The 19,908-nt window shown below is 57.3% G+C and overlaps 1 protein-coding gene across 2 annotated transcripts; it reads left to right on the top strand.

The window, feature by feature from the left end:
• PLIN3 (perilipin 3) lies at positions 1-19,131 on the top strand. 2 transcript variants are annotated; one of them, XM_032883652.1, is made up of 8 exons: positions 1-22; positions 2,498-2,581; positions 5,518-5,716; positions 5,891-5,973; positions 9,916-10,201; positions 14,925-15,124; positions 16,399-16,524; positions 18,715-19,131. In XM_032883652.1, exons 2-8 carry the CDS (start codon positions 2,516-2,518, stop codon positions 19,054-19,056), a joined length of 1,302 nt encoding a protein of 433 aa, XP_032739543.1. In that variant the 5' UTR covers positions 1-22; positions 2,498-2,515; the 3' UTR covers positions 19,057-19,131. The 2 variants fall into 2 exon arrangements, with proteins under 2 accessions (XP_032739543.1, XP_032739542.1); XM_032883651.1 differs by having other exon boundaries at positions 18,712-19,130.
• Positions 19,132-19,908: the final 777 nt, after the last annotated feature.

Raw genomic sequence — 19,908 nt, 5'->3', positions numbered from 1 at the left:
TGAGTTCGTCTCGGTGACCGCGGTAAGAGGAGGGGGCCTGATTGCGGTGGGGGGCGAGGTCCGCCGGGCCCCGGGGCGTCCCAGAGGAGGAAGACGGAGGGGAGACTCTTCCTGGGGGCTCTGCGGTCTGGGGAGGGGTCTCCAGCCTGGGTTGAGCTTTCCCGTCTCTTCCCCTACCGCCCCCTCCAAAACAAAACAAAACAAAACAAAACAAAAAAGACCTATTTCTGGAGCAGAGTCAAACTTCCAAACTTTCTCGTTCAGTTCCTGAGACATTCGTTGGAGGCGGGGGGGGGGCGCGTGAAAGAGCTCCCCCCAAAAGTGGCAGTATGAAGAGGGGGGTAAACCCTCCTCCTAAAACACAGCCTCCCTGAAAAGTCGGCTTGCTTTGCTAACGCAGTTTGGAGGCGAGCCACAGCCTGTCTTGCACAGGAAATCGGCCCTCCTGGATCCTCCGGGCGCCCCTCCCCCCAATCAGGGGGCTCTCTGCCTAGCAAGGACCCCTCCTCGGCAAATGGATTTGCCGCCCGGGGGGCTTAGCTCCCCCCCCCCCACCCCGAGTTTGTGGTGGGCTCGGCTGACTCTGGGGAGGTCGCAGGCAGACCCCGCCCTCTTCCTTTAGGTGGGTGTGGCCAGGGGGATTGCTCCAGGCGGCTGGGAAGGCCTGCTGCCCCTTATCTGAGTCCTTGGGACCTTTGTCAGCATTGCTGGAATTGCCGGACCTGGGACCTTGGTCTCTGGGAACTTGGGAAGTTGAATCCTGGCTGCCGCTGGGCGTCTGCGTGAGTACAGCCGGTTCCAGCTAGCTCTCGCTGTGGCAGCTGGAGCCAAGTTCAGGCAGCTCGCAGACCCCAAGGACTTTAATGGGATGCTGACATCTGTAGTGGCCGCCCTTGGCTAAACCCGCTCTAGGAGGGATTGATGGGCCAAGGGGATGGGAGAATGGGCCTCCAAGATGCCCAGGGAGGGGTGAGGGGAATAACCAGACTCCTGAAGATAACCAGGGGCTGCTGTGCCGACTTGCCCCACTTCCCAGCTTCGGCAACTCAGTACCAAGCAGAAGCTCATTGTGGCTTCACCTGTGTGTAAAATGGTTCTGTTTATTGAACACCTACTATGTGCTAGGTACTGAGCTAAGCGCAACGTGTTGCTCTGCTAGTCTGTAGGGACTCTGAGCTAGGAATACATATCCCCATTTTTACAGATGGGGCAAGCAAGGCTCTGAGAGTGGGTGCTGCTTTCCCGAGCTCCGGCTGCCTACTGAGTTGCAAAGTTGGGATTAGAACCCGTTTGGACTCCAGCACTGGTGCTCTCAAAACCTCAGTTTGCTGGGCTTTGTGAGACAGGGCAACATGGCAGCCAGGAGGATGGGCCCCCTTCCTCTAGAAGGAAATGTTCAGAGTCAAGGTCAGGGGTTCACAACAGGCTCATCCCTGAATTACGGGAGGAACCAGCCCTGAAGGCACGTTCTACCTTTAGCTCCTTTGTGCAGGTGAGAGGACTGAGGCCAGGGAAGGGGAGGCTCCTTGCTCAACAGGGTACACCACGGGCAGAGCTGGGACTCCTGCGGTCTGTAGTCTGATGAGGGTTTACCCGTGTCCTCCCACCTGGCCAGGAAAGTGGGACACACCTGTGGTGTTTCCTTTCGTACCTTGCAAACGAGAGCATGCACCTCTCCTGGGAGCCTCCCTTGTCCTGCCCTCCTGCCTGAGTCTCACTTGATAGGTCTGCCGTAAGGTTTTCTTAAGCAGTTTGTGGGGTGTTTGGTTTTTAATGCTTAACCTTTTTTTTAAAACCCGGTAATTTTATCTGCCTGGTTCAAAAGTCAGAGGCTTTGTCCTGTCCACCTGATCTGCCCTTTCTGCCCCGAAAGGTGGCTACTGTTAACAGTTGCCTATGTCTAAAGATCCTGTGCAAACAAAGCACGTGTTTCTGCCCTGTACGCGGTATTCGTCTCAGAGTATCCCGGTCCAGCCAGTGACGTGTTGGTCTCTACCCCGTGGCCACTGCACTGGGCTGGATCCTTGTTTTCTCTAGGCCCCTTCTGCCGGGGAACCAGGTTCTTTCCATGCTCTGGTTGTGGCCGACACAGGGGCCCACGCCTCTGCCCACATGACAATACAAGTGTGGGATCATCCCCTCAAGGTTTCCGGGTCATGGGGACGATGGCTCTTGAGAGCAGGTAGCCACTGGCAAATGGCTGTCTGTGGAGGTGTTGGGCCACAGGTGTCTCCCCGAAGTACTGACCATGTGAAGCCCTTGGAGTTGACCCTGGAGGTGTGGCTCTGAAATCTGCTTCATCAGCAGCACCTGAGGGCTGGTTAGGGCCCCAGACTCCCTGCCCCACCTGGCCCCACATGGGGGCCCACAGGTGCTCAAGAATGTTTGGGGGGGGCCAGGCTCTGTGAAATAGGGGAGGGGTCAGATGTCAGCTGTGAACTTGCACTTCCTCCTGGAGGGAGGGATGGTACCCTCACAGCCCACCTGTCCACCCCAGGGCCTGCTTCACAGAACCATGTCTACTAACGGGACAGAAGCCACCGCCAGCACCCAGGCGACAGGAGCAGAACCGGTCCAGCAGGTGAGGGAGGGCAGGGACCCGTGGGGTGAGGCTTCCCACACCAGAGTGGCAGGGAGCTGCTGGCAGCATGTGGGGGGGGGGTGGTGGGCAACAGATCTCTTTCTGTGGCTGAGTGCGAGCCGTCATGCAGACCCCGGACAGATGGGGGCAGGGACAGAACCGGGAATCCCGAAGGCTCCGGGGGAGATTTGGGGTCTGCTCGGAAACCACCGCCTCCCACCCCACTGCTGTCCCGTCTGCAGGTGCTTGGAGGGTCATTCTAGGAAATCAGCCCCCATTTCCTCCCCCCTTCACAGCTTCCAAACAACTATATATAATTCATAAATAACACTACGAACATGTCATTTGCATATGATAAATGACATGACCTTGGGAAGGGTGCTGCCCCGTGGTTTTTAGTCAACTACCAAGTTCTGTGGCCATCAGCTCCAAACACTGTTAGGACTTTCCTCCCTCCAAAGAGACCCCGCCCCATCAGTACTCCCTCCCCCTTCCTCCTCCTCCCCACCAATGCGCATCTGCTGTCTGGCTCCATGGGTTTGCCTGTTCTGGACATTTCGAATGGAATCCAGCCAGCTGAGACCCCTTTGTGCCTGGCTTCTCTCAGTGAGCGTGTTTTGGGGGTTTATCTGCCTTGTAGCGGGTGTCAGTGCTTCATTCCTTTCTTAAAATTGTGGTAAAATAACACATAACCAAAAAAAAAAAAAGCCCCCCCCCCCCTTTTTTTTTTTTTTTAAGATTTACATATTTGACAGATCACAAGTAGGCAGAGCAGCACGGGGGGTGGGAAGCAGGCTCCCTGCTGAGCAGAGAGCCCAATTCGGGGCTTGATCCCATGACCCTGGGATCATGACCGAGCTCCCCAGGCGCCCTGTTTTTAGCCCTTTTGTCTGTATACACAGAAGTGGACTTGAAGGCTCGTAGGGTCATTTCTGTTTGTGATGCTTTCTGGTTTCCACAGTGGCCGTGCCGGTTCTCGTTCCCTCCCACAAGGCCCTAGAGCTCCAGTTTCTCCCCGTCCTCACCGTCATTTGTTAATTTGCTTCATTTTGATAGTAGCCATCTAGCGGGCGTCAGGTCGTGTCTCCTTGTGGTTTTGGCCTTTCTTTACTGATCACTTTCACCCCCCTGTTGACCATTTGGAGGCTGTGACGTTTTTCTTTCTTTCTTTTTTTTTAATGTTTTGTTTATTTATTTGACAGAGATCACAAGTAGGCAGAGAGGCAGGCAGAGAAGCAGGCTCCCTGCCTAGTGGAGAGCCCGATGTGGGGCTCGATCCCAGGACCCCGGGATCATGACCTGAGTTGAAGCCAGACGCTTAGTGACTGAGCCACGCAGGTGCCCTGAGGCTATGGATTTTTAAAAACATACTTTGTACCACCTGTTCTCTAATCCCCTCACCCAGCGATGAACATCTGGGCTGTCTCCACCTCTTGGCCACTCAGAACGAGGCTGCGGGAACATTCGTGTGCGCCTTTTATGTGGACATGTGTTTCCTGTCCCGGGTTAGAAGCCTGAAAGTGGGGTTGCTGGATTGGAGGGGAGACTTGGGACTAACTCCTGTGAGGCCTCGGGGGTAAACCCTGCAGACAGCTGGCCTGAGTCCATCTAAAGTTTGCAACTGTAGGTGACTTACTCTTTCTGTGCCTCAGTTAACCCTTCCATAAAATGGGTAAACACTCCCTATCTCCAGGGCCTGCTGATTGAGTGAGGTCACACACAGGCTGTCCACACATCCCCTCTGAGTTTGGGCTTCTGCCAGCGCCTTCCCATGAGTGATTTCTGCGACTCCTGCTGGACAGGCATGATTCCCCATGTGATGGGTGGGGAAACTGAGCCTCAGGACACCTGTCTTGACTCTTCCGCTCTTAAAGCGTAAATGAATGGGAGTGGCTGTGTGGCGTTAAAGCTTTATTTGCAGAACCAGCTAGCAATGGAATATTAGCCCCATAAAGGAATAAAGCACTGACCTCTTCCACGATGTGGAGGGACCCCGGGGACTCCGAGCTCAGTGAGAGGAGCCAGACCTAGAAGGACACATCCTGCAGGAGCCCACTCCCAGGAGGTCCCCAGAGGAGTCCCGTTCACACAGACAGGAGATAGTGGGAGCCAAGGCTGGTGTAGGGGTCGGAGAATTCATGCTTCATGGGGACAGAGTCTCAGATTGGGGAGATGAAAAGTTCTGGAGATGGAAAGTGGGGGTTGCTGCAGGACAGCGTGAGTGCTTCATGCCACTGAGCTCTGCACTTGAAATGGTTAAGATAAGTTTTATATGTATTTTACCACAATTTAAAAAATTAAACACTGATAGGCGCTGGCCTGGGCATGGACCCTGAGCCCACGAGGCTCAGGGAGGGAACTAGACACAGAAGGCCACACGGGGTGTGAGTCCATGTGTGTCATGCCCAGAACAGGTTCTTCCACAGACAGGAAGGGGGCTAGGGGAGGGGAGAACGAGGAGTGACCATTTTCTTGGAGTGATGGCAAAGTTCTAGAGTTAGCCACAGCCATTGTACAACCTAATGAAAATACTAAAGACCTTGGAATCGTGCGTTATCAAATGGTGGCATTAATGATCTGTGAACTCGATTCAGCTGTTAGGAAAAACCGGACAAGGATAAGATCAGGTGTGGGCCCCGTGGACTGTAGCTTGCCGACCCAGGGGTAGACCCGAAGCTCCGTGAGAGCCGGGCTCTTGTCTCCTCGCAGCACGCGGTGTGGGGGGGTCAAGTACACGTTCAGGCAGAGGAGAGGCAAGGCTAGGGTAGAGGAAGCGCCCATGGGGCAACCTCGAAGCAGTGGCTTGTGCAACCACCTGGATGCAGGGCAAGCCTGAGCTGAGCCCAGGCGGGATGGGAGTGAAATCGACATTGGCGCCCCACCCCCACCCTGCCCGGAGCCCCAGGCCCAGCCCGCTGAGCTGCTTGTCCCCGCAGCCCAGCGTGGTGGACCGCGTGACCACCATGCCCCTCATCAGCTCCACCTGCAACATGGTGTCCGCCGCCTACACCTCCACCAAGGAGAGCCACCCCCACGTCAAGACCGTGTGCGACGCGGCCGAGAGGGGCGTGAAGACCCTCACCGCGGCTGCCGTCAGTGGGGCCCAGCCCATCCTCTCCAGGCTGGAGCCACAGAGTGAGTGAAGCCCCAGGGAGCCTGGGACCCACCTCTTGGCTGTTCGAAGGGGGCGGGGGGTGTGTGTCTGACCCATCCCTGGCCCTGTTCCCCCAAAGCAGCACGCGCCGGCCTTCCGGGCCCTGACGGGCACGCACATGCAGTGACTGCCAATTCCTGTCTTGTCCCGTGTAGTCGCATCGGCCAGTGAATACGCCCACAGGGGTCTGGACAAGCTGGAGGAGAACCTGCCCATCCTGCAGCAGCACACAGAGAAGGTAACTGAGCTCTGCCATCAGGAGCCGGTGGGGGATGGGGGCTCCGCGGGGCGTGGGAGGCCTCCTGGGCTCTGGGATCTGTGGTCCTGACCCCTCCTCTCATAGATTAGACGCATGTGACTGCTCCTCCCTGACCCTTCTTCGGTCTGTCCCCACCCCCACCTTGAATCTACTCCCCACTGGGCCGCTAGAGGAGTGATCGAAACCCCAGCCAGATCTGTTCAAAACCCCCGTGTGTCTGTCCCCTGTCCAGCCCCACCAGCCCCTGCACTCTGTTCAGGAACATTCATACCCGGGTGGACAGGACACATGTCTAGAAACAGTGCCTGCCTTGTGGAACTTTGATTCAGAGGAGGCCTGGGGAAGCAAATACAGTAAATGACTTCTGTCCCAGTCCTACCCCAGGCCCTTTGCATGTGCACTTCCTCCTTCATGAACCAGACTTTCAGGTCTTTGTTCAAATCCTACCTCTTCAGTGGGCTTCCCTTCCCTCGTAAAGAAGGTCCTTCTAGCTCAGCTCCGTTGAGAACTGTCTCTGATGTCCATGTTCTTTCTCTGCACCATCCAGTATGGAAACCACCAGGTATATGTGGCTACGGAGCACTCAGAGTGTGGCTGGTGTCACTGAGGAACTCAGTTGGCAATTTTAAATAGCGGCACGTGGCCCGTGGCCAGCATCTCTCTAGCATGCCACGGACAGCTTCCCTGAGCTGTGAGTCACATATCACACAATGAGCTCATTGAAAGTCTACAACTCAGTGGTTCTAGTATATTCATGTTGTGTAACCATCACCACCCATTTTAGAACATTTCGTCACCCCAAAGAAACCCCATATCCCTTAGCAGTTAATCTCCTTCGTGCCAAATGCTCCTGGCAACCGCCATCTCCTTCCCGTCCATGGAGGGGCCTCTTCTGGGCGTGTCACACGCGTGGACTCACACCCCTCCCTGAGCATTGTGGGCTCGGGGTCCGTCTCCAGGGGGAGTGCCTGTCCGCAGCCTAGTGACAGTCCTGTGCTTGGGGGACACGTTGGGTGTATCTGTTCATCTGCTTATGGGTGTTTACGTTGTCCCTACTTCGGGGCTGTTCGAATATTGCTGGAATTTGTGTACCTGTTACATTAATTCTCTTAGAACAGAAAATTTGTCGTCTTTAATCATCTCTAATTGCACAGCTCTGTGGCATGAAGCATGCTCACACTGTCCTGCAGCCACCCCCAACCTCCGTCTCCAGAACTTTCCATCTCCCCACTCGGAGACTCTGTCCCCATGAAGCACGGACTCCCCACCCTCTGCCCCAGTCCTGGCTCCCACCCTCTCCTCCCTGTCTCTGTGGACGGGACTCCTCTGGGGACCTCATGGGAGTGGGGCCCTGCGGGACGGGTCCTTCTGGATCTGGCTCTTCTTGCTGAGCCCGGTGTCCTTAGGGCCCCTCCACGTGGTGGCAGGTGGCAGGGTCCCTTCCTTTCTGAGGCTGAACAATATTCCAGAGTGTGGATGGACCTTGTTTTTATCCTCGCATCTGTCAGCGGATTGCTCCCACCCTGTGGGGTTTGTCAGTCGAGCTGCTCTGAACCGGGAGGCGGGTGGTGGTGTCCCAGTTGTATGGGCCTGTAGGGCTTCCCGCCATCCCAACGGCTTTTTAACTCTGTGTTTGTCCTCCTGAGTGGGGAAGGGCCAGGCTGCTTGGTTGCTCTGTCTGGTGCTCACCATCTAGCGTGGGGCACAGTAGATGCTTAATCTCCATGTTTGCCTCGTGGGACACAGGGCCGCGCTCTTCGTGTCCGGCTCTCTCCCACCAGAATTCAGTGGTGCGGCTGCTCTGGTTCTCCCGGGCTCTGCCCCCAGGGCCCCCCCACCCCGGATAGCGGGCGCCCCCGTCAGCCGGAGACTGCCCTATACCACGTCCCCCACAGGCCGACCCCACCTGCTCATGCAGGACTTGGTGCAGCTGGGACAAGTGTCTCCCAGCAAAGGCCGTGAAGAAGCTGGGTGGGCTCGGAAGGTAGAAACTGCCCAGTTCACAGAAGGCTGGAGAAGCTTCCCGGCAGAGCCAGCTCCTTGGGGCCAGGCGCTTGCAAGAATTTCTCCTGTCCTGTTGTTGCTGCCCCACGAGGCCAACATTCCTTCCGTTTATAGAAGTGGGGTGACGCTCTCCAAGGTCATCCAGCAGAGCTGCTCCCAGCTCCGAGGCGCCATGCTCTCTGGACTCCTGTGATGTCACCTCTGCCCCGGGGTCGCCCCAGGAGGAGGCCGTGCTCCCCGGTTCTGCCAGACGCATGGTGTGGTCAGCTGGGGGACAGCCCCAGTGGGCACCTTTTCCCACCCCAAGGAAATGAATTCCCGTGGACACGGGAGGTCTAGGTGTTCCGAGGGGAGGGGTGCCAGCTGCCCCCCGAGAAGGGTGGGAATGGGGGTGGTGGTGTGGTTTGGGGCTTTGCGGAGAGCTGTCCGCCTGGCAGTCTGCTCAGAGGCGTAGACTGGAGCCTCACGTGCACGTCCACGAACACCCACTGTGCGCGGCAGCCTCTTCCGCGACCCCAGGGCTATTCTCGGGCGGCAGGTCCGGCCCTGCACCTGCTGTGCTAAGTACAGTTTTCGTCGCATGTGGACACACCCAGCGTTTCCGACATCCAGGGCGGCTTTTACTCCACAAGAGGCAGAGTTAAGTCGTTGACACGGAGATGGCCAGCCTGCCCAGCTAAACTCTCTACCACGTGGCCCACCTCCAGAGAAAGTTACCAACCCGTGACTACCCTGCTGCTAACCCAGGTTAGGGGCGGTGGAGTCAAAGTACCAGGTTAACATCCAGGTTCTGCCCTTGGGCCTGGACATCCCTTGCCGAGATAGGCTGCTTAGCCTCCCAGCCTCAGTTTCTTATCCGAGGAATGGGTACGCGCCTTCCTTTTAGGGCTCTATAGAGCAGAAGCGGGTTCGTCCTCTGAAGGCTCAGAGCAGCGCCGGTCTCCTACGGAGTGTTGGTTTTTACCGTTTTAACGTAGCTTCAGGAATAAATCCACAAGCGTGGTGACCTTTCGGGGCACAGGGCCCCATTTGCCATGTGGAGTTGAAGGTGGTTACTGTGTTCTGCTGGGAGTTCACGGAGCCAAATTTTTAGACACCTGCATGCATCCTCCGTGTCGCTTTGCTTTTGCTCAGGGCGCCTCTGTCCTGGTCTCCCCTCTGGGCACCGCTGACTTGGGGCGGAGCAGCGTCCCTGGCCCCGTCCCCTCGACGGCAGGGGCTCCCCGCCCACCCCTTCGCCCCCGTGTGACAACCAGACATGTCCCCAGACGCTGCCCAGCATCCCCTGGGGACAGAATCACCCTAGATGAGAGCCACTGTCCTAAGGAAGTTGGCCCACAGATGGTCACTCCCGCCAGGATTATGGTTCTCAGTGCAGGATGGGGCGGTCACTTCCGGGGCTATCTTAGTCTCCTCTGTCCCCACGGATGGAGCCCTTGAGCACTGGTCTAACCCATCGTGCCCATCCTCAGAGCCGCTGACCCAGGAACTTCCTGTCCCCCCAGTCCCGGAGGCCAGAAGTCCCAGAAGGGTAGCTGCTTCCTCTGGAGGCCCCTGCTTCACTCCCAGACTCTGGCCTCGCCTGGCCTCCCCTCTGTGTCCTAGTCTCTTCTCTGAAGACCTTCTCTCCAGATAATCACATTCTGTGGTCCTGGGGATCAGGGCCCAATGCACAGTCCCCTGTAACACTGGGTAAAGAAATGGAAGCACAGAGAGGTGGAGTGAGTTGCCCGAGACCACACAGCTAGGACCTAACAAACCAGGATTCACCCCAGGCTCCAGAGCTCAAGGTCTTCACTGCTGGGTCGTGCGTTGACCCTTGGGAGTCACCCAGGAACTGGAACTCCTCCCTTTGGGGTCCTCGGAGGCTGGGGTGCAGGGGTGGGGACAGAGATGCTGACGCTGCCTCTGTTGTAGGTTCTAGCCGACACCAAGGAGCTCGTCTCGTCCAAGGTGTCGGGGGCCCGAGAAGCCGTGTCCAGCGCCAAGGACACAGTGGCCACGCGAGTGACGGGGGCGGTTGACGTGACCCGGGGTGCCGTGCAGACTGGTATGGATGCGACCAAGTCCGCGGTGACCAGCGGCGTCCAGTCGGTCATGGGCTCCCGTGTGGGCCAGATGGTGCTGAGCGGGGTGGACACGGTGCTGGGCAAGTCGGAGGAGTGGGTGGACAATCACCTGCCCATGACGGATGCTGAGCTGGGTGAGTGCCGCCCTCGTGCCCGGACGCCCCGGCCCCTGCCAGACCTCCCCACCCAGCCAGCTGGGGTCTGTCCCTAAGTGCCATCTCAACCCTGCCACCTCTCCCTCAGATTTGCTGTAGCCCCTTGTCAGTGCCCCCCAGACCAGTGAGTGCGGTGGCCTCCTCCCTGGCCCCCAATGTCTGTTCTCCTTGAAGCAACCACTAGAGGGCCCCCGTGAGCACCAGAGCCTGGTTCTGTCCTGCCCACAGCCCTTGGGGTCTCCCACATCCCGTTGGGTAGAAACCCAAGTCCTCCCCATGAACCCTCCATGCACTTATCTACCTCCCCTCCTTCATTCTACTCCAGCCACCCTGACTTCTTGCTGATCTTGACCGTGCTCCCACCCCAGGGCCTTTGCATCAGCTCTTCCCCTCTACTGGGAGCATTTCTCCCTAGACACCCTTCCACCTCCAGCTCTGCTCAGATGCCACCTCCCCAGAGAAGCTCGGATCGCCCCTTCCCTTGTCCAGACTGTGTGCTGAGGCCTGCCCCCGTCCCCTCCTGGCTGGGCTCTGTTGTTTCTCTCCGGCACTCATCATCAGTTCCACAAAGCAGCTGCGCACTGTCTTGGTTGCTGCTGTGTGCCGCGTCTAGAATGGGGCCTGGCCCTCAGCAGCATTCAGACTCTTCTCTGTCACCCCCCACCCCCGCCCCAGGCATGCATTTGTCCATTCGGATGTTCCTTGAGCATCGGCTGTGTGGCCAAGTCTTGGGGACACCACAGTGGACAGGATTCTGCCCTCGGGGAACTCACAGTATAAAATATAAGGAAATCAGGTTAAAGGAGAGATTTCGAGGGGAGAGGATTGGGTAGATGTTTCTGAGGAGGTAACACGACCACGAACGCAGCAAGCGAATGAGCTAGGTAGCTACGTGGATGTCAGGGTGGAGAGAAGTGGCAATACCAAGGTCCTGGGGCAGGACCTGCTTGGTGGGTTAGAGGAATAGCAAGGCAGAGTGGGCAGTGGGAGTTGGGGAGGGGGACAGGGCAGGTCGTGCACAGCCTAGGGGATCCAGGGGAGGACTTGGCTTTACCCCCAGGGAGGTGGGAGTCCTGGAGGGCTGTGGGCAGAGGCCCCAGGACCTGACTTGTGTGCACATGGGTGTCCTCTAGTGGCCACTGAGGGGAGGGCGGACTGGGGTTTGAGGGCAGGACTGGGACCGGGGTGGGGGGGACTGCGCTGGGCTCTTGCCGGTGTGGTGGGGACTGGTCCAGGTGGAGGCAGGAATAGATAGACAAACTGGGGACGAAACTGTTGAGACAAAGCAGTGTCCTGTGTGGCCCACCATTGGCTCTGGTACCCGTGGCTCTTGGGACTTTGGCCACGTTGCGGTGCAGACTCTGGTGTCCATAGCAGTAAGGGCCTGTGGGGCTGCGTGTGAACTAGACGCCACGCTCCATCTGACTGTGGCCAGAGTTGGTTGGTTTGGATAAGGAGCCAGACATTTGGAACAATTGGAAGGAGCTGCAGGACAGATCAGATTGGGGATTCCTGAGGGCAACACCGTGGGCATTTGGAGCTGGGTCATTCTTTGTGGGGGTGTCCCGGGTGCTGGGCGGGGGTGGAGCAGCGTCCCTGGCCCCACCCCCTTGATACCCTGAGCAACCCCAGGGTGACCAGGACAGGCATCCCCAGACACCGCCCTGCAACCCCTCCTGGGTGAAATGCTCTGCTTCCCCTGGAACTTTGCGCAGAGGGAATCGTGTGGTTCTATGGTGGGTGAGCACCTCCGCCTCCGTCTCGACTTCCTCGTTGGACTGGGATTGGGATCACAAGATGTCACTCCTCTAAGTGCCCCTTCTTTCTCCGGTAGCTGGAAAATGGTCTTGGAGGGAGTTCTCTGGGGAGGCTTGGATGAGCCCAAGTGCAAACTGTGGAGGAAAAGCGGGGCAGGTGGCTGGCTTCCCCCCTTTATCTTGTTATTTATTTATTTAAAGATTTTATTTATTTATTTGATAGAGAGCGAGAGAGGGAACACAAGCAGGGGGAGAGGGAGAAGGAGGCTCCCCGCCCAGCTGGGAGCCTGTCGTGGGGCTGGATCCCAGGACCCTGGGATTGTGATCTGAGCCGAAGGCAGGCACTTAAGGACTGAGCCACCTGGTGCCCCCCGCCCCCCGTCTGTTTATTTTGGCATCATGGGCTGGGGGCCAGCCTCACCCACTGTCAGTAGTGGGTGTTTATGTTATGGGTGTGGGTGCGAAGATTCACAGGACATATTCCAATCCTACACACTCACTTTATTGACCTTTCTCTTGTCCCGCTACTTTTGGCTGCTCAGAGACCCCCGTCGAGTTGGCTCTGAGTGTCCATGATTCTCCCTGGGAATCTTCCGGGGAGCGGGGTGGTCCTTTGCTCTCCAGAGAAACTTGTCTCAGGCGGGCTGGGGATCTAAAGCCCTGAAACGTGTGGCTTGAGCATGGCATGTCACTTGTCCTTTGAGAGTCCAGAACCCAAGCCTCTCGAAGGAAGGGCGCTGCTGGCCCGTGGTCGGTGCTGAAGCCAGGCAGAACCAGCTGTGGGTCTTGGCCCCTGAAGGCAGGGGAAGAAGGCAGGGTCTGCTGGGAGGAAGGTCCTGAGCCAGGCTGGGGAGCCACTGCAGAGAACAGATCCTTCTGACCACCCTGCTTCTGTATTGGTTCCTTATTTCCGCGGGGTGAGGGTGAAACCATCGTACATAGGGGTGCTTGTGGTTTTGGGGAGTGGGGGGTGTCTAGTGTGGGGAACATATGAGCTTCATTCTTTTTAAATGTCATCGTGAAATGATTCTTCCATGGCGTCCTCTTTCCCAGCCGACTGACTGGTCAGACTACCTCCATGGCACATCTGGCCCACCACTTGCTTTGTAAGTAAAGTTTTATTGGCACACGGCCATGCGCATTTGCATGCATGTGGTCTGTGAGTGTTTTTGCATTGAGGTGCGGTATAACTATCTGCAAAGACCAAAATGCAGACTGTCTGGCTGCATACAGAAAAAGTTCAGTGACCCCTGGGTTATGTTCTGGAAGTATGTTCTTCTGGGATTTGTAATGTTCATAGAAACAACTGAAATCCCCGGATTGAAGGCTTACCTTGATTGAGCAACAGGTCAGTGACTGCCTGTGGGATTTCGTTCCTTGATTTTCCTGGCTTTTGTTTCTGGAACAGTGGCTGGCCAAAAGAGATGCAGAACTAGGACTAGGTGGCTACGTGGAGAGCTCACTTCCCAGAAGAGCCAGGCTCTTCCTGCCTGACGGGGGGCACATCTGTGGTACCCTGGTCCCATGTTCCTTAGTATGTATTTGATAGACTTTTAAAAATCGGCTTTTCCAGATTCTTTCAGAAAGGAAATTTTAGCACTTACGGAAAACAGGACGCCGTACCATCTGCTATAAATTGATCACAAAAACACCTTATGTTCATTTGGGTTCCTTTTCTCAGTATGAGGTCCAGATGTCACAGTTCAGACAGCTCTGACTCTGGTGGTCATAGGGAAGGGGGGGAACTGAGGCTTATTGGCAAAATCACTTCGGTGTAGAGCAGGGAGTGGCAGATGTTTTCTTAAGCAGTTGGTAAATATTTTTGGCTTTGGGGGACACTCAGTTTCTGTTGCAACTAGTTAAGTCGGCTGTTAACACAGAAGCACAGAGGAGAGGTAAATGAATGGGTGTGATTGTGTGCCAATAAAACTTTATTTATAGAGACAGGTGGCATTTGGCCTGGGGGCCGCAGTCTGCAGACCCCTGCTCTAGGGCGTTAGTCAGGAGGTGTGGAGTCAAATCCTTATCAGGTTATTTACAAAACTCAAACTTATACCTATTCTGTTAAAGTTTAAAAGGAGCAGATCCGCTAGGATAAAATCAGAATGGGCAGTTTCTTTCCATCCTGCCCTGTTGGAATGACACGGGCTCTCTTTGGACTAGATAGTCCTTCCTTTACCTGCTGTTAAGACAGTTCTCATGTGGCTCAGACCTGCCCCCGGCAAGTATTAGGGTGAATAACATGGTGTCAGAAGGCCTGGCTTCAAATCCTGACTTGCCACTGCCTGGCTGCGGGACCTTGGGCAGTCACTTCCCCTGCAAGTCCCTGTTTCCTCGTCTGTAAAAACGGGGTAACAGTGCCTCCCTTATGGAGTTGTTGAGGTTTAAAGAGAACAGTGGAGGAAGCACCTAGAACCTTGTGAAAGGTTGGCCATGTAATAGGTGCGGGGTGCTAATACAGGACTGGCCAGCTTTTTTCTGCACAGGAGCAAATAGTGAATATTTCGGTGTCCACAGGCCAAGAGGCCACAAACTCCACCACTATAGTTTGAAAGCAGGTGTAGACGTATATAACTGACCTGCAGAGCTGTGCCCCAGCTTGGTGCAAAACTGGAGGCTGGGCAGATGTGGCCTGAGGGCTTTGGTTTGCAGACTCACACGCTTAATCCTGGCCACGGCGGTTCCCAGCATACCCATTTCGCAGATGGGGAAAACCAAGGCCAGGGACTCCGGTGCAAGGCTTCCCAGCTTTCGAGCGGCAGCCCTGGGACGGAGGACCCTCAGCAGCGTGTGGGCAAGCCTGCGTGGGGCACGAACCCATGTGTGCACCCCGCCTCGGCGCGGTGTCCGCCCCCACCGCCACCCGCGAGCCGGAGCTGCGCGCGCTGCCGCCGCCGCCTCCACCTCCCGGCCTTGACGCCGTCTCTCGTGCTTCCTCCCCGCAGCCCGCCTCGCCACGTCCCTGGAGGGCTTCGACATCGCGTCGGTGCAGCAGCAGCGGCAGGAGCAGAGCTACTTCGTGCGCCTGGGCTCCCTGTCCGAGCGGCTGCGCCAGCGGGCCTACGCGCACTCGCTGGGCAAACTGCAGCTCACGCGCCAGCGGGCGCAGGAGGCGCTGGTGCAGCTGGCGCAGGCGCTCAGCCTGGTGAGCCCCCCACCCCCACCCCTGTGCATCTCCGCCTGGGCGGGACCGCACACCTGGACCGCTTGGGGCGGGGGGGCGACAGAGCCTGTCTGCCAGCTCGCCGGGTGGGGCGTCAGGGCCCCAGCATAGGAATTGGGGGGATGCAGTTCAGCCCACGACCACGGGACTGGCCGGCAGAGGCCCTCCCAGCTGTGGTCCGAGGGACCGGCGTGCAGCAAGAGCATGAACCCCTGAGCGTGAGATGCGTTTTGGTGGCGGTTCTGTTTAAAGCCCCCAAATCGCCCGTTTTTTAAGCGTAGGGTTTGGGGAGTTTTACAAATAGAAACAGACACGTAACCAGCACCGCAGTCCAGATGTGGGATGGATGCCATCACCCGGGAAGCTTCTCTCCGCTGTCACATCCTGCCCCTGCCCAGAGTTCTCTGTCTCTTCTGGAAGGAGCTGAGTTCCTGCCGCCTGCCTCTTCGCTTAGCCTCCTCCGCTCAGCGCTCGCCCCTCTCTCTGTCGTTTCTCATTGGGGGTAAACTACACACAGCGAGAAATGTACCATCGTAAGCATTTCCAGCGCACAGCTCGGTGTGGCATGAAGCGCACACACTGTCATGCAACCATCCTCACCATCCGTTTCCAGAACATTCCATCTCCCTACACGGAGACTCTGTCCCCACGAAGCACGGACTCCCCACCCCTTGACCCAGCCCCCGGCTCCCACCCTCTCCTCTGTCTGTGCGGATGGGACTCTTCTGGGGACCTCCTGGGAGTGGGGTCCTGCGGGACGGGTCCTTCTGGGTCTGGCTGCTCTCGCTGAGCCCCGTGTCCTCCGGGTCCCTCCACATTGTGGTGGTAGGGGTGAGGGCCCCTTCTTTTTTAGGGCTGAAGAACATTGCACTGGAGCACTTTTAAGGTCCTGCCTATGTATGTTCTTCCTGCTTACATTCTGTTGGCCAGAGCCAGTCCTGTGGCCCAGGCAGGCACAAGGATTCCGTCGGGTTCTCCTTGTGCCAGACAGACTGGTAGGAGCTGCAGAGAATTTTGGCCACTTCTTGCACGCACGATGGTGATGAAACCATAGCTGTGCAAAGCCTCTGTGAACAGCATCCCTCCCGCCTTCCTCGCCTTCGCGCACCAGCTCATCTTGGATAGGAGGAGGGTGCTGTGGGCTGCTCCTGGGACGTGCACGGGCTCTACCGGCCCTGGTCAGGCGCCGGAGGCAGCCGCTCTCCTCCTGTGTCCGGCTCTCACTCCTTCTCTCTCTCCTTGTTCTCCTGTCCCAGATGGAAAACGTCAAGCAAGGAGTCGATCAGAAACTGGTGGAGGGCCAGGAGAAACTACACCAGATGTGGCTCAACTGGAACCAGAAGGAGCTCCAGGGCACGGAGGCGAACCCGGCCAAACTAGAGGTACCAGCTTGGGGGACACATGGGATGCTTACAGCCCTGACTTCCCCTCCATGCCCCTGCTGGATGGACTTACTGTGTGGAATACTCCTCAGCCGCTCCTCCCATTCACTGCCTTCAGGACACACCAGCACCTCCTCCAGGAAGCCCACCTAGATTTCCTCTCTTGGGTGTGGGTGTTGCTTCTGAACTGTGGTACACTTGACAGTGACGCCTTTCAACCTGCCAAAATTCTAAGCCACATCTCTTTCACCTTCTCCCCTATCCCGGTGTACTGAGCCCTCCCTACTCCCCTGCCTGGCTCCTTGTGACGACTTCTCACTAACGTCCTCTGGTCCATCCCATCGTCCCAGGCATTGGCCTCTCCTGCCGCGCTCTGACTTTCACCGCCTCTGCCGTCACTCGTGGAGACTTGCCTTGAGTCAATACCTTATGTGACTCTCGCGCGCCATTATGAATGTCCCTCGGTCTCAGGGTTCGGGCGGGGGAGGGGCTACCTGCTCCGTGGGGATGAGGTTTCTTTGCGGGGAGTGATGGAATGTTCTGGAGGCGGAGGTGGTGGTTTGCACAACCTTGCAAATATACGAGAAACTATGGAATCGCACACTTAAAAGGGCGAATTCTCTCACGGTTACACTCCTGTGTGAAAAAGTTGAGTTCCTCTGTCACGTACACACAGCGTTACACATCGAGGTACACACAGGTAGCACCAATATTGGTGCACACGGTTAACCTTCAGACCCAAACCGCCCCCAAACCGTCTCCCTCCCCCCCCAACTGCAGATATTGACTCTGCTCAGCTCCCCCCCGCCCCGTTCCAAGTCCAGAGCGCTCTGTCACGTGTGCGGGCAACGTCCTGCCGCCCAGCCTGCCCTCTTCCCTTATGGGGGAGGGAGGTTAAGGTCCCGATTTGCACGTGGACACTGCGGTCCTTCCCGCCACGTACGACTTCTGCCTGGAAGGTTCTCCCAGACCTCTTTTTTAAAAACAACAACAAAAAACAAAAACTTTAAAAGTGGAGATTGAAAGTGCAGTGTCTTGTACTTAAGAAAAAAAGTTTTACTGAGATACAATTCACAGACTCGAAAGTCCCCCGTCTGTACAATTCAGTGTTTTTTTTTTTTTTAATATTTTATTTGTTTGACAGAGATCACAAGCAGGCAGAGAGGCAGGCAGAGAGAGAGGGGGAAGTAGGCTCCCTGCAGAGCAGAGAGCCCGATGCGGGGCTTGATCCCGGGGCCCTGGAATCATGACTTGATCCGAAGGCAGAGGCTTTACCCACTGAGCCACCCAGGCGCCCCAATTCAGTGGTTTTTAGTGTATTTGCACAGTTGTGAGACCATCCCCGTGACCCATTTGGAGCATTCCCGCCAACCCGAAAGGAGATCTTGTCCCCATCTGTAGTCACTTTCCCCTCCCTGGCCCCTGGCCCCATGAGCCCCCTTCCTGTCCATGGAGGAGCCTGCTCTGGGCGTGTCACACCCGTGGACTCACTCCCCATGTGGCCTTCTGTGTCTGGTTCCCTCCCTACACATCGTGGGCTCGGGGCAGCATGTATGGGCGCCTCGCTTGTGCCCGCAGCTGTTGGATGCGCCCGTGCATGGGTGGGTCATGTGTTTTCACCCGTTTACAAGGTGATGGACGTACGGGTGACCTCCACTTTGCCTCCTGTGGACAATGCCTTATGAACCAGCCTTGTATGACGTGCGTCTCTGATTTTCTTGGGTGGGGGATTCCTAGGAGGGGAGTTGCTGGACTATTGGCAACTCGGAGGTTGGACAGTTGGAAGGACCACCAGGCTGTCTTCCAAAGTGACTGCACCACGTCCGGGACCCCCGGGTCCTCCCCATCTTCGCCATTACCTGTCACTTCTTGATCCCGCTCATCCTCGAGGGCGCGAGGTGACGCCTCCTGGCGCGCCTGCCCCCGTTTCCCCGACGGCTGGCGGAGTTGAACCTGGCTGTGCTTGTGGGCTGCTGCTGACAGCGGACCTGTGGAAAGATGCCTCCACCTCTTTCCCACTTTGGTACATCGGTCGCGTGGTTCCAAACTCAGAAGAGCTGGTGTCCCAGACACCGCAGGGAAGGGCTCTCTGGGAGGTCGGCGGGAGAAGCCCCGGCTCCTCTCCCGGCACCGGCTTGGGCTCCAGCTGCCCCCAGCGCGCGGTCCTGATCCGCCGCCCCTTCTCAGCAGGTGGAGACGCGGACGCTCACCATGTTCCGAGACGTCACACAGCAGCTGCAGAGCACCTGCGCCTCGCTGGGCTCCAGCATCCAGGGGCTGCCCAGCCACGTGAAGGACCAGGTGCAGCAGGCCCGCCGCCACGTGGAGGACCTCCAGGCCACCTTCTCGGGCATCCATTCCTTCCAGGACCTTTCCAGTGCGATCCTGACGCAGAGCCGGGAGCAGGTGGCCAAGGCCCGAGAAGCCCTTGACCACATGGTTGAGTACGTGGCCCAGAACACTCCTGTCACGTGGCTGGTGGGACCCTTTGCCCCAGGTATCGTTGAGAAAGCCCCAGAAGAGAAGAAGTAGGACGGGTAGGAGGAGGCGGGAGGGACTTAGTCTCTCCCGGAGGGGCCGGCCGGAACCCTGCACCCCCCCCCCCCCCCCCCCCCCGCCCATCTCAGCTAACACCCTGGGAAATGGGAACTGACCCATCCTTCCCCCTCCCTGCGCTCAGAGGCAGCATGGCCTGATCCTCACCTCCTTGGTCATCGGGGAAGTTTCCAGAAAAAAAAAATGCTTTTTAGGAGGTCCTCAGTCTCCCTGGTTTCTTTTTTCTTAAACTGGGGACAGATTTCTTCTATCTCAGCCTCCTTTTCTAAATCACACCCCTGGATAGCAGCCTTTAACTAACAGGCTTGGGACTTCTGGCCTCCGAAGTGGGGGATGGGATGGAGGCAGAGCCGCTGTGGCCCGTCCTAGAGCAGATGGGGGCTGAGGTCGGCCTGACTGGCTGTAGGCGCCGGAGGCTTCAGCAATGTCTTAATAAATTTTACCTGCAGCTAAGTGTGGGCCGTGTGCACATGTGTGTGTGTATGTGCGCTCACTCACGCGTGTTCCCCCAAGAGCTGGGCAGTGCAAGGGTCTCTGTATGGCCTTCTTGGCCCCTTCCCTGCTCTTCTCACAAGCATGTGAACTGGACAGGGCCAGACCTGGGGCGGGGTTCCAGGGTTCATCTCCCCCATCCTGAGCCTTGCCCCTGTGCCGTGTCCTGGGGCATCTGGCAGAAGCAGAAGGCGGGCTACTTTTCCCAGACCTTCCTAGGTGTGGGGGGGAGGGGTGTGGTAAGTGGCCCCCCAAAGATGGCCACGTCCCAATCCCCAGGATCTGTGACTATGGTTCCTCAGGTGGTGGAGGGGACCGTGTAGATGGGATTCAGTG

The sequence above is a fragment of the Lontra canadensis genome, unplaced genomic scaffold (genome assembly GCF_010015895.1).
Source record: "Lontra canadensis isolate GAN:19392208 unplaced genomic scaffold, GSC_riverotter_1.0 scaffold88, whole genome shotgun sequence".
Taxonomy (NCBI): domain Eukaryota; kingdom Metazoa; phylum Chordata; class Mammalia; order Carnivora; family Mustelidae; genus Lontra; species Lontra canadensis.
This window is presented reverse-complemented; position numbering and strand designations above follow the sequence as displayed.